Source organism: Doryrhamphus excisus, chromosome 3, assembly GCF_030265055.1.
Source record: "Doryrhamphus excisus isolate RoL2022-K1 chromosome 3, RoL_Dexc_1.0, whole genome shotgun sequence".
In the NCBI taxonomy this organism is placed as follows: Eukaryota; Metazoa; Chordata; class Actinopteri; order Syngnathiformes; family Syngnathidae; genus Doryrhamphus; species Doryrhamphus excisus.
Window position 1 is genome coordinate 28997404 of NC_080468.1, and position 13040 is coordinate 29010443.

At 40.2% G+C, this 13040-nt stretch overlaps 2 protein-coding genes across 9 annotated transcripts in view; both read left to right on the forward strand.

Moving 5' to 3' along the window:
* The first annotated feature begins 4040 nt into the window (after nucleotides 1–4040).
* On the forward strand, nucleotides 4041–5923 carry rpl38 (ribosomal protein L38). Of its 4 annotated transcripts, none has more exons than XM_058066628.1 (5): nucleotides 4041–4115; nucleotides 4318–4344; nucleotides 4879–4939; nucleotides 5018–5140; nucleotides 5862–5923. In XM_058066628.1, exons 2-5 carry the CDS (start codon nucleotides 4342–4344, stop codon nucleotides 5885–5887), a joined length of 213 nt encoding a protein of 70 aa, XP_057922611.1. In that variant the 5' UTR covers nucleotides 4041–4115; nucleotides 4318–4341; the 3' UTR covers nucleotides 5888–5923. The 4 variants fall into 4 exon arrangements, with proteins under 4 accessions (XP_057922611.1, XP_057922612.1, XP_057922609.1 ...); XM_058066629.1 differs by having other exon boundaries at nucleotides 4091–4207; XM_058066626.1 differs by having other exon boundaries at nucleotides 4093–4207; nucleotides 4291–4344.
* Nucleotides 5924–7645: 1722 nt separating this feature from the next.
* ttyh2 (tweety family member 2) overlaps nucleotides 7646–13040 on the forward strand; it is a 30963-nt gene continuing 25568 nt past the window's right edge. For 3 of the 5 annotated variants that reach the window (XM_058066619.1, XM_058066621.1, XM_058066620.1), the window contains exon 1: nucleotides 7646–8107. In XM_058066619.1, the coding sequence (XP_057922602.1) occupies nucleotides 7979–8107 (129 nt within the window). In that variant the 5' untranslated portion in view covers nucleotides 7646–7978. The remainder of the gene's footprint in view (nucleotides 8108–13040) is intronic. The other 2 variants (XM_058066623.1, XM_058066624.1) reach the window with 2 other exon arrangements.

A 13040-nucleotide genomic window follows, 5' to 3' on the forward strand; every position in this document is an offset into this window, starting at 1 on the left:
TGTATTAAATCAAGTGGTGTCAAAAGACACTCTGAATTATTTTTTAGAGTGTATATCACACGTCTTACTTTCTCTATTTGGGCTAATGGGAGTGTAAAGGTGACTGTAGGGGTGTTATGTCATGCCTGGAGGGCTCTAATGGTGCTAATTAGCATATTTAGAAAATGGGAAACAGGTTTTCTATGCCATAACCATGAACATATTCCATGCATTTATATGGAAGTCTACTTTGTGGAAATGGAACCAATGAACCGCCAAGTAGGAGTGAGTACTGCAGAATGTTTGCAGTAGTGCCAAATAAAAAAAAAATCTTTCTGAGGCGCTCCCAATGTACCTGTGGTGGGCTGTCACCAGTAAAGCAATGTATGGGAACTGGGAACTTGCTGTTGTTTTTGGGTTTCCTGGCCAATAAAACAAACACACAAGAATATACACAACTGTACCACAGTACGTAGTGCAGTACTACAGTACTATCCATGTCCTGGCATGACAGCATGTTTTTATGACTAGGAGCTTGCAGCAAAGGTGGCCTTGAGGAGCCATGCTTGCTGTCAGGAGTGTAAGAATGGATGACGAGAAGGAGAAGACTTGTTTCTTATTGGGATGTGATGGAAGTCAACTTTGACTACACTGCTTGGTTCTTCGCTCGTCACACGACCCTCATATTCAATACGCCAATCATACTCAACCCGCTATAGGACGTGTGTTAACCCACAGCACCCTCCAACGCTGCCTGCAGGGATGTTGTTCCCATGAAGGAGATTTGAGTGTTTATATACTGCCCTCTATCGTCAGCCAGGCAGAACTGCAACTTTAAGATGACATACAGTAATTAAACTTTAGTGAACTCATAGCAGCTCATGCTAATCCGCTTTTTAGCAGCCTCGTGTGAGGCTGGCCAACACCTTTTTATATTACTTGTCATATTTGGAGATCATCATAATCATTCGTTATTTTCCATTGTATTATTATTATTGCTATTTATGATTGTTTTCTGGTGTTTTACGTGCATTTTATTATGTTGTGTATTATATGCTTAATAATGATATCCATCTATACCACTTATCCTCACTAGGGTGGGGCTATGCAGGAGCCTATCCGACCTGTCTTGGGCGAGAGGCAGGGTACACCATGGACTGGTGGCCAGCCAATCACAGGGCACATATAGACAAACAACCATTCCCACCCCACATTCATACCTATGGACACCTTGGAGTGGCCAATGAAGCTATAACATGCTTTTGGAATGGGGGAGGAAAGCGGAGTACCCGGGGAAAAGCCAAGCTCCATTAATAATAATGTAATAAATAATAATAAAGGGGGAATTGAACCCAGGCCTTCCCATCTCCTGACTATGTGGCCTACATGCTAACCATTTAATAATTTCAATAATTTGTAATTTGAAAATAATAATTTGTAATAATTCTATGATAATTGCTTTTTTGTTGTTGTGAATGTTTAGGTATCATTTCTGATAAACGATGATGATGACTATTAGTAGGAGTACACTCTAAAAAATAATTCAGAGTATCTTTTGACACCACTTGATTTAATACATAAATGCAATGTAAAAAATGTAATTCATTGATTTAGATAAACTTTCTAAGTTGCTAACTTTATTTTTTAAGTTATGTTCAAATAATAATGTTGGCTATTACATGAACTTAATTTAGCATGTCATATACACTCAAATTTTATTGTTGGTAAGCTTAAAACAAAATTCAAGTTGCCATGACTTAATAAAATTAGCTTGGTAACATAATTTTTCTCAACATTAACCTTTCCATTTTAAGTTCCATCTCCTACAAGGAGCAGGAGACTGAAGCAACATTTCATGGTGAGTAAAATGTATTTCTATTTGTTCTACTGAAGTGATGGCTTTAAATTAGTCACAGTAGACTTTCATTGAGATAAGTAAAACTTAGCTTGTTTAAAGATGTGACTGCTAGCTTGTATAGCACTGTTACCACATGTTAGTTGTATTCTTCCCCTGAGCTAGTTTAGCCGTGTAACTGCTACCTACAGCAACTGTTACCCAAGTGCCACAGCCACATTTACAGACAAATTTAAGGTCAAATGTAAACCATCAAAGACAATACATCCATTTTCTTTTCCTTTTAAAGGACAACCAAGAGTTCGAGACCAGCCTTGAAAGTCACATGATGAAAATCGCCATTGTTGGAGACAGGTCTACCTCTGGATCAGAACACTGGGGAACAGCAATTGTTGTGGAAGGAACCAAATGTTTGGTTAGTATTGGTTAGCTAGTTAGTATTATGCTGTAAAGTATGTTCAACCTTCATGACAGTTGTGACAGTGGACAAAAACGGTATTAGTTAAAAAATCTGTTCATATTTTAGCCCAAAGTTAATTTATTGAAATGAAGATGCAACAAAAAAGGAGACTGTTTCTCATATATTTACATATATATATCACACTCACATATTTTAGCCCAAAGAGAATGTTTTTTAGTTTGTTTTCAAATGGCTGATGCGGGCTTAGTTAGGATTATACTTATGTTACTATGCAGCTTTCAGTCTTTTGCAGTTTGTCTCTTGCCATAACATTGGACGAGTTGTCTTTTGCTGTTATATATCTATGAAGACTTTGTATGTGGTTATTTTGAGCTGCTCACACAAACATACATAAGAATTACAAACTTTTGTCACAGAGGAGCAGTTGAAATGTAAGATTGTTTTCTTACTTTCTTTTTGCAACGCTCGCGTTCAAAATAAAAATATGCAGCTAATTGCACAAAAGCAGTGGTTGAACTGTCTTTCTTGAAAGTACAAAAAATACCAAAAAGAAAAAATGAAGTATATATATATATATATATATATATATATATATATATATATATATATATATATATATATATATATATATATATTAAGTTACTGCTACTTAAAAAGCTGTGTGCATTGTTATTATAATTAAGTAGACAACAAATTAAACTACTTTGAATAAAATTATTAAGTCAGTTAACTCAACATATTTTTTTGAGTTACGAACTTAAAAACTTGTCCCTATGACAACAATTATTCAGTAAGCATTACTTAAAATAAGCTTTGAGTGAAGAGGAAAAGCTATTTCATGCAATGCAATATTGTTTGTTGGTTCAAAGCAATTTCAAATTAAGTTGTCATAACTAAGAAAGACTAATGGAAACTGTTGCGTTGATTTTTTTTGTTGAGGCTAAACATTTTTTTTTTGAGTGTAGTAATTGTAGGAATAAATCTATCTTGAAACTATCTTGAAGTGATGTCATTAGAAGTCCATTGGAGAAAAAGAAACTAAAACAATATCAATATTTTAAATGGAGAGCATGTGTATAGGGTATGTTATGCATACGTTGCAATGATTGACAGCAGACTGCTGAACTGTCAAGAGGCTGTCTTACATGCTTGCAGAAGTCCAAAGTCTAATTGGGTGTCTGGGGGTGGGGGACGGCCTGCGGGCACAAAGCAGCCCGGTAAATAAGTTAATTAAAAAGAAGGGGAGGGCACTGGCACTCACCCATGCTCACAAATTCACGTGGAAGTGGGTCTCCATGGAAACGGGCCAGAGTGTCACTCAAACGTTAACAAGCGGCGAGTGCTCGGCTCTAAGGAAGCTCCTGATGTGATTTATTGACAAGTTGGTCATTCGTGCCACACGCTAACCTCAGCAATGCGTGTCATTATTAGGGTCTCGGGTGAGCTGGAGTCTATCCCAGCCAATCACAGGACACAGAAACAAACAAGCAGTCACATCTTTGGTGGCTAGTTAGCCTAGCATGCTTGTTTTGGGGATGTGGGGGAAGCTTTGAGGACCACTCTTGAATAAACCTACACAAAGACACAGAGTACATTAAGGACCATCCACTACTGTTTATTTTCTCAACATTACAGCCACTCTTTGTAATTTACAGTAATTTATTTGAGTTCAGCACTACTGTAATTGTTAACTTACATGTAAACTTATTGTATGTCTAGTATAAGTGTTCCTCGATATTTACAGTCCGAAGCCTCATTCGAATAGCTTGTTTTGACTCTCTGCGCTTGCCGTAGTAGACTATTTAAGGACTTCTTACCGGAAGTAAAATCCCTCTTTCTATTTCCGCATAGCCCAACCGGGTGAGCCTTTCATTCCTACACCAACAACATTGTACTAAGAATCATCATCCATCCCTTTCAAACGCTAACAACTTCACCACATTGGCACTAAAGTATAGTAACACTCTTTTATGGCCATCATTTGACCCGACTATTTGTTACATGAAGTGTTTGTGTTCCGTGTTTTAACCGACAGTCTGACGTGGTCTGTGCTCTTCCATAGCGTCCAGCCCCCTGACACGGCATCATGGTAAGATTGGACTTTCTGTAATACTACTTTTTAACCTTTTAATGACGTGATTTACTTTGTGCTTAAGGGCAAAGCGATCGGAATTTAAAGTTGCGCTAACGAACACTGACGGCTAAATGTTAGCATTAGCATGGTGCCCCGCATAGGTTGACATGTGTTAACGCATCTTATTAAACATGTTTTGTTACAGATGCGATGCAAAGTCACGTGAATAATCGATACTAAAGCAGAGAGGTCTCATTGTTGTTGGTGATATGATAGTAACCTTTTAATATAGCTCTCTGGTTTGCGGCGGCCATCTTGTTAGCTAGACAACTTTAGCAGCACTGAAGTAGCAAGGCGTCCAAGCATCTTAGTGCTGCTGTGCCTCTGATGCATTACACACTTGCAAGAATAAGCCATGGACCAAGTGCTGACTTTCACATTGTCACAGAAAGCCCAGTTCCACCGGTCCACTAACACTCGAAAGAATTAGCAATGTAAGCTACTTGATGTTTATCCTTGGGTAGTAACGTGTCATTGTGGGGTTTGCAGCCCCGCAAGATTGAAGAAATCAAAGACTTCCTGCTGACCGCCAGGAGGAAGGATGCCAAGTGTATGTGGTAACACCCTAATATGACAGCTAGCAGCATGCATGTGTGCTCATGAGTCATCTGTGTGTGCATCTCTGCAGCCGTAAAGATCAAGAAGAACAAGGACAATGTGAAGTTCAAGGTGCGCTGCAGCAGGTACCTGTACACGCTGGTCATCACAGACAAGGAAAAGGCGGAGAAGCTCAAGCAGTCTCTTCCTCCAGGTGAGCCTTGTCATGCACACTGAAATCATGACCTGGCGAAGGGCGCCACACACAGCTGTGGTTGGCGAAGCTCCTCGCTGACACACAGCTGCACACGGGAGGTGATGAGTGGCTGTGGCTAGCTAGGGTTGGCAATGTGTTCGCATCCAGTGACCGGTCTCCCACGCTTTTGATTGGCTGTCAGATTTGGAGCTAAGTTGGGGGAAATCAAAGTGGTTGAAAAGTGGCCCGTGTTGAGTGCTTTTGCTGGTATTGAAGATAAATGTAGATAAATGTCGGTGTATAATTGTCAGCTTAACTTAACTCGAGTGCCAACAAGGTCACATGCTGCTGCCTTCCTATTCTTTTTGAAATGTTAAATAGCTCGGGACAGGTTGGCATCAAGTATTTTTTCCTCAAGTTTACCAGCTAGAGTACCCAATAGTATCCTGTCCTCTCATTGGTCCATCCGTGAAACTCCAGCTGATGGACAGTCGTGACAGGTTTTTCATTTTTCTGGGAGGGTGTCTCAAGCCAGCAATGACGTGCACCAGCACAACATTTAATACTCATGAGTTTAGCGTGCCTGCTGATGGTTGGATAGCTACTTGCCCCCTATGCCTGCCGTGTGGCGTGTTTTATACTATGTAGTAAAAGCCCAAGCCAACAACGAACTACGTTTAACTGTGTAATGATTTATTTGATGCTGTGGAAAATAATACACTTCATTTTGTTTTTGCAGGTCTGGCTGTGAAGGAGCTGAAGTAAATGTACAGATGATGGTAATAAAAATGCGAAAACTCACCTTCTTGTCTCTGCTCACTGAAAGCCTTCAAGATGCTAGTTTTAAACGCTATACATCCCAGAGTGGCTACGTCTACCCCATTGCAATGACATATTATATTGATGTTATATCCCCCACAGTGGGATTCCCTGAAAGAGGCTATCATTGGCTGCCAAACCTTTTAGTCCCGTACCCCTTCAGACATTTCACCTGATGCCATGTCCCCCTACCCATGCACACTGACAAACATCCTTTATCTTCATTCTCTTCAGCTATTGAACATGATAGTTTCATTTTACAGCAGTTCCGGCAATGCCAATTCCAGTTTGCCTGCAACCCTCGTGAGGATAAGCGGTAGAAAATTAATGAATGAAACCATAGTCATCGGGAGTGGACTAGAAAAGTCTTGCTCACATTGAAGGCATTCAACCCAAGGATGCCAGCATCAGATGCAAGAAAACATGTAGACTACAAAAGGGCCAGCCAAATAAAAGATACAAAGGCTAGATGCTGTGGAAAAGAGACTTCAAACTAGTGAAATGATCTCTCCCTGCAGCAAGCAAATTTAACTTGGTAACAAATCTTAAATTAAGATTTCTATATTTACAAATAAGCAGGACCAAAAGCTGGAAATGCTTAGATTTTTTTAACCTTGTTACAACTGATTAAAAGTGCAATACACAGTGGCTGTGTGGGGATGTACATATAGTTGACACATTGAAATAAGTCAATCCATCTGAAATCCTTAGGACTTCCTTTTAATCCTTAAAAATCCTAAACAGACTAGATTTTAGGAAGAAAGATTCCCAACTAGTGGAATGAGCCGTCTATGCAGGTAGCTTATTTTACTTCCCAAAAGGAATTTGCAGTATCCTGAAACTGACATTTTCGAAGTGGGCCAAAATGTATTTAGAAGAAAGGTCTAGTGGTTCCAGGAATATCCAGGTATATCATAACTCATGCTGTTCAAGTCCCAAGCGGATCATTTGATAAGATGGTAAATGGTCTTTGACTTGGTTAGTACTTTCCCACCTCTAAAGCACTCACAGGGCTTTGACACCATTAGCACATTTAGCTAGTGATGACGCAGCATCAGGATCAACTGGGGCTTCACTATCTTGCCCAAAGGTACTGTACTTCCACGTGATCACAGGAGGATCAAACCCGCGACTTTCAGGTTGGGAGGCCACCACTTTACCGCCTGACCCCCCCATCTAGTCATTGGTGAGTATTGGTCGTGAATAATGCTTTACAGTATGGCATCAAACATTTTTATACATGATTTTGTTTGTTGGGAAAACCAAAATATTTTAGTTAAAGTTATTTTAACATTTCTGAACTAAAGTAGACAAAAAGTAATCCCTAATTCGAAAATGACGACTATACTATAAAGTCAGTAAGTCAATAGACCTTAAAACCAAGCAGATGAATTACCATATCTAGAAGTATAATTTTAAATCTTTGCAAGTGGCAAATCATTTGCAGTGTAAGAAAAGGTGGATATGGTTGGAAGACATTTCGTAATTCAAGCGGTGCTATTGCAGCACCTGCCTTGTCACGACAGCAGTTGTCCACCAGATGGCAGCAGAGTAACATGCTTGCTTTCCGAGAGTGGCAAGTAGGAATGGGCATAAAAAGGACATGACAGACTTGGAAGGGACCACCCACTCATCCTGGACACTCGTCTCCTGTCCCTCACCATGCCCCTCCTCCTCCACTCCTTAAAGTCTCACGCATCCCCCCTCAGGGTTTGAGGGTTACGGTGCGCGCTCCCGCTCGGCGGTGGCCGCTCTTCGTGTGTTCGGAGCGAGACGCGCGTCCACCCACGCGCTCCGTGAGATTACCCTTCACTCCTGGATCGGAGTATTCTTGCGTGTTCGTGGTGTGTTGTGGAGGAGGCGTGCGTGTATCCCCACCCCCCCCAACCACCACCTTCACGGAGCATGTTGTCATCCCGTCTTTGTCTCACATGAGTCGGGACTGCTGAGAGCCAACTTGGCCTCCGGTCGAGGCTCCGTTGGGTGAACTTATACTTTTTCTTCTTGATTGTTTTGAAGCCGCCGAGCAGAGCAGGGATGTCTTCTTCCCGCGTGGATTACGTGGCGCCATGGTGGACCTACTGGCTGCACACCTTCCCTCACATCAACCTCAGCTTCCAGCCCGTGGACAACACCTTCCATCCCGAGCAGGAGAACTACCAGCAGGTCAGTGTGGACCGTGGGGCACTACGTTTGGCAGCCCCCTGTCAATATGACATGATTATTATTAGTAGTAGTAGTTGTAGTATTACACCATGATAGTATAGTACAGTGTACACTTGTACGATACACTACCCAGCATGATCTATTACACTTGTACTATAATATATACTTGTACTATACACTACCCAGCATGATCTACCACACTTGTACTATACTACCTACAGTATACACTTGTACTATACACTACCAAGCACGATCTACTACACTTGTACTATACACTACCCTGCATGATATACAACACTTGTACTATACTACCTACAGTATACACTTGTACTACACACTAACAAGCATGCTCTACTGCACTTGTACTATACTACCTATAGTATACACTTGTACTATACACTACCCAGCATGATCTACTACACTTGTACTATACACTACGCATCATGATCTACTACACTTGTACTCTACACTACCCAGCATGCTATACTACACTTGTGCTATACTACCTACAGTATACACTTGTACTACACACTACCAAGCATGCTTTACTACACTTGTATTATACTACCCACAGTATACACTTGTACTATACACTACCTAGCATGATCTACTACACTTGTACTATACTACCTACAGTATACACTTATACTACACACTACCAAGCATGCTCTACTGCACTTGTACTATACTACCTACAGTATACACTTGTCCTACACACTACCCAGCATGATCTACTACACTTGTACTATACTACTTACAGTATACACTTGTACTATATTACTTACAGTATACACTTGTACTATACACTACCCAGCATGATCTACTACACATGTACTCTGCTATACTACTATACTATACTATTTATTTTTGTAAAAAAAAACATTCTAGAGGCTTTGGCAGAATAACAGGAATGAATAAGTATAATAGGAAGGAATAGGTATAATAGGAAGGAATAGGTATAATAGGAAGGAATAGGTATAATAGGAAGGAATAGGTATAATAGGAAGGAATAAGATAATAGGAAGGAATAAGTATAATAGGAAGGAATAGGTATAATAGGAAGGAATAGGTATAATAGGAAGGAATAGGTATAATAGGAAGGAATAGGTATAATAGGAAGGAATAGGTATAATAGGAAGGAATAAGTATAATAGGAAGGAATAGGTATAATAGGAAGGAATAAGTATAATAGGAAGGAATAAGAATGATAGGAAGGAATAGGTATAATAGGAAGGAATAAGTATGATAGGAAGGAATAAGAATGATAGGAAGGAATAGGTATAATAGGAAGGAATAAGTATAATAGGAAGGAATAAGAATGATAGGAAGGAATAGGTATAATAGGAAGGAATAAGTATAATAGGAAGGAATAAGAATGATAGGAAGGAATAGGTATAATAGGAAGGAATAGGTATAATAGGAAGGAATAAGAATGATAGGAAGGAATAAGTATAATAGGAAGGAATAAGAATGATAGGAAGGAATAGGTATAATAGGAAGGAATAGGTATAATAGGAAGGAATAAGAATGATAGGAAGGAATAAGTATAATAGGAAGGAATAGGTATAATAGGAAGGAATAAGTATGATAGGAAGGAATAAGTATGATAGGAAGGAATAAGTATAATAGGAAGGAATAGGTATAATAGGAAGGAATAAGTATGATAGGAAGGAATAAGTATGATAGGAAGGAATAGGTATAATAGGAAGGAATAGGTATAATAGGAAGGAATAGGTATAATAGGAAGGAATAGGTATAATAGGAAGGAATAGGTATAATAGGAAAAGTAACGTGTGATTGGCTGCATGTGTAAATGATTGTCATATAATATCAGTATTGTAAGGTTCATGTGACGTTCTTTTCATTGCTAGCCTCGTGTGTGTGTGTGTGTGTGTGTGTGTGTGTTTGTGTGTGTGCTGGCTTAATAGGCTAGAATTCAATTAAGGAGGAATCACATGACTGCCTGGAAGAGTTCTGATTGGCTGTTAAAGTTGTTGTGTGGGCTAATTGTTTGAATGGGATGGTGTGTGTGTGAAGAAGACCACGTGGAGGTCAGCGGGTTGGAGGTCATGTGACCTGACTATGTGTCACGTGTACCTAATGTAGTGTCCAGTGAGGCTGTTCTAGTCAGGTGAAGAATGTTGATATTTTGTGAATTGTGAGTTATGATGTGATTTTGCCCTTTGTCCATCGTCATATATGTCCATGTATGTCCATGTATGTCCACAGTTAATAGCAATAAACCATCAGAAGCATGAATATGAAATAGATGGCATGTTAACCAAAAGGCATGATAGCATTAGCAGGCAGGAAGATGGAGTAAGTGGCTCAGCACAACTACAGTGGGATTTCTTTACACTTCATCATCTTTTAAGAAGCAGGAGGTAGCTTGCAGGCTAACACACGTTAGGTTAGCCCTTGTTAACAGTTGAGCCCCCCCACCACCCAGTCAACAATGAAGAGGTCTGCTCCTGCTCACATACGCAAGAAGATGCGGGGGGGTTAGGGTTTGGCTTTGTCCTTTTGTTGAGAGCGACCCCCTCCACTCTCCTGAGGGCACCGTTTGGGCTTTGAGGTCTCAGAAGGTCCCAAGAGGGAGCCGTGTCTTTGTCTGTTTTTCCACACCTACTAAATATTCTAGAGCACAGAACACGAACCAGCACAACACTCTTCCTTCCTTCCTCTTCCTCCTCCATCCTCCCCCATCACTCAAGCATGGCCGCTTTACTGGGACTCCAAGGCGTCCCAGCTGGGAATGCACACGGCCCAGTCGGGCGCACTGTGACGGAAAGAGCCTCCATTGCCCCGAGGCGAGGAGCGGTGGGACTGGTGATGGTGCAGGATTGGGGGGGGGGGGTGCTGTTAATGATGTCATAGCATACACAAGAAGAATCATCATTCCTGCAGCAAACACTGGAATAAAAATAATCCGTTCCAAGGGCAAACTGCGGCCAGCAGGCAAGGCTTGAAGTAAGGAAAGGTCATACAAGTGTAAAAAGAAGCGAGCCTGTACTACACCAACATCTGGCATGATGGAGACGGGATCCTGAGTGTTTGTACCAGCACATTGTTGAAACTAAAAGTTTTTCTTTGGAGACGTGAAAATGTACAGCAGCATGTCAATCATCTCCTAAAAACACGCAGAATGAAAGCTCGCTTTCATCATCAGCCTGTTCCAAAATGTACCAGAAACGTTAGAAATATCCAATCCATCAAACACCAAAGAATCATTCTACAGTCTACTTTTCCTGTCTGATTTTCCTTTTCCTGATGAGAAAAGTAAGCGGGTGTTTTATTTTGTGAAAATAACTGAAAAGTACGTTGCTCACTTCGCTAGCTTAAATGTTGCCGAATTGTAAACGATTGGTATTTGGACAAATAAATGGCACACTCGGGATCTAAACGGCCACTTTCTCGCCTGATTAAAAAAAAAAAATCTCAATAAAGTGATGTATTTAAAGAGTTTAGAGCTAAAGTGAAATCAGTTTCAGCCTGTCGCTTTCGGCTCAGGTAAGAGCGCAATGCATTGTGGGTTATCATGTAGTACGCTGTAGTGTAAACGCTTTGCATACTGTCTGATGGATTGGGTATGCATTATGGAGTGTGGATAGTATGGGCATGGAAGTATGTAGTAGTTAGGATGCAACTATCCAACCAATAACATATAGAAGTGTAGAAGATCGAATAAGAGTGTAAGAAATCATATAAGAGTGATAAAGGGTGTACAACATTGAATAAGAGAGTAGAAAGATCGTATAAGAGTCATAAAGAGTGTGGAAGATCATATAAGAGTGATAAAGAGCGTGGATTATCATATAAGAGTAATAGAGTGTAGAAGATCGTAAAAGAGCGATAAAAAGTGTGTAAGATCGTATTAGAGTGACAAAGAGTGTAGAAGATCGTGTAAGAGTGATAAAGAGTGTCGAAGATCGTGTAAGAGTGATAAAGAGTGTCGAGGATCGTATAAGAGTGATAAAGAGGGTAAAAGATCATATAAGAGTGATAAAGAGGGTACAAGATCGTATAAGAGTGATAAAGAGTAAAAGATTGAGTAAGAGTGATAAAGAGTGTAGAAGATAGTATAAGAGTGATAAAGAGGGTAAAAGATTGAGTAAGAGTGATAAAGAGTGTAGAATATCGTATAAGAGTGATAAAGAGTGTAGAATATCGTATAAGAGTGATAAAGAGTGTAGAATATCGTATAAGAGTGATAAAGAGTAAAAGAGCATGTAAGAGTGATAAAGAGTGTAGAAGATAGTATAAGAGTGATGAAGAGGGTAAAAGATTGTGTAAGAGTGATAAAGAGGGTAAAAGATCGTATCAGAGTGATAGAGTGAGGAAGATGATATCAGAGTGATAAAGAGGGTAAAAGATTGTATAAGAGTGATAAAGAGGGTAAAAGATCATAACCGGAGTACCGGAGTTCTCACCAGTCTTATTTATGTCTTACTTCCTCTTATTATGTGTCATATATTATGTCATGGAGTGTAAAGATGTCTATGGGTGTTATTTCAGATCTAGACGGCTTGAATAAAGTGGAAAGGTACACACAGTAGTTGGTTGTGTTGTTCTGGGAAGGAAGCATTCATGGTGCTTTTTCTTCTTCTTCTTCCGCATCCTAAACGATTCTGTTGACGGCTGAGCGGAGCCTGATAGAGTCACATTCTCTCCCTGCCCCCCTGTCACATTCCCGCCTTTCTGTGCAGCCAATCACAAGGCAGGCAATGCAAGCAGGTCACATGCTGCTCCATTGCAAAGACCAGGGTAAACCCCCCCCCAGAAAGATCTGCACGTTGCCATGGAAATCCTTGGGAACTTCTTCTTCTTTTCAACTTCTGCATTTTTTGACTGCGCCCAGGTGAACCCTAACCCTGTTTAAGTGGTGGTATACGTTTCTCTCTAATTTCCTGCTGGGATGTAAATCTTTGTGATG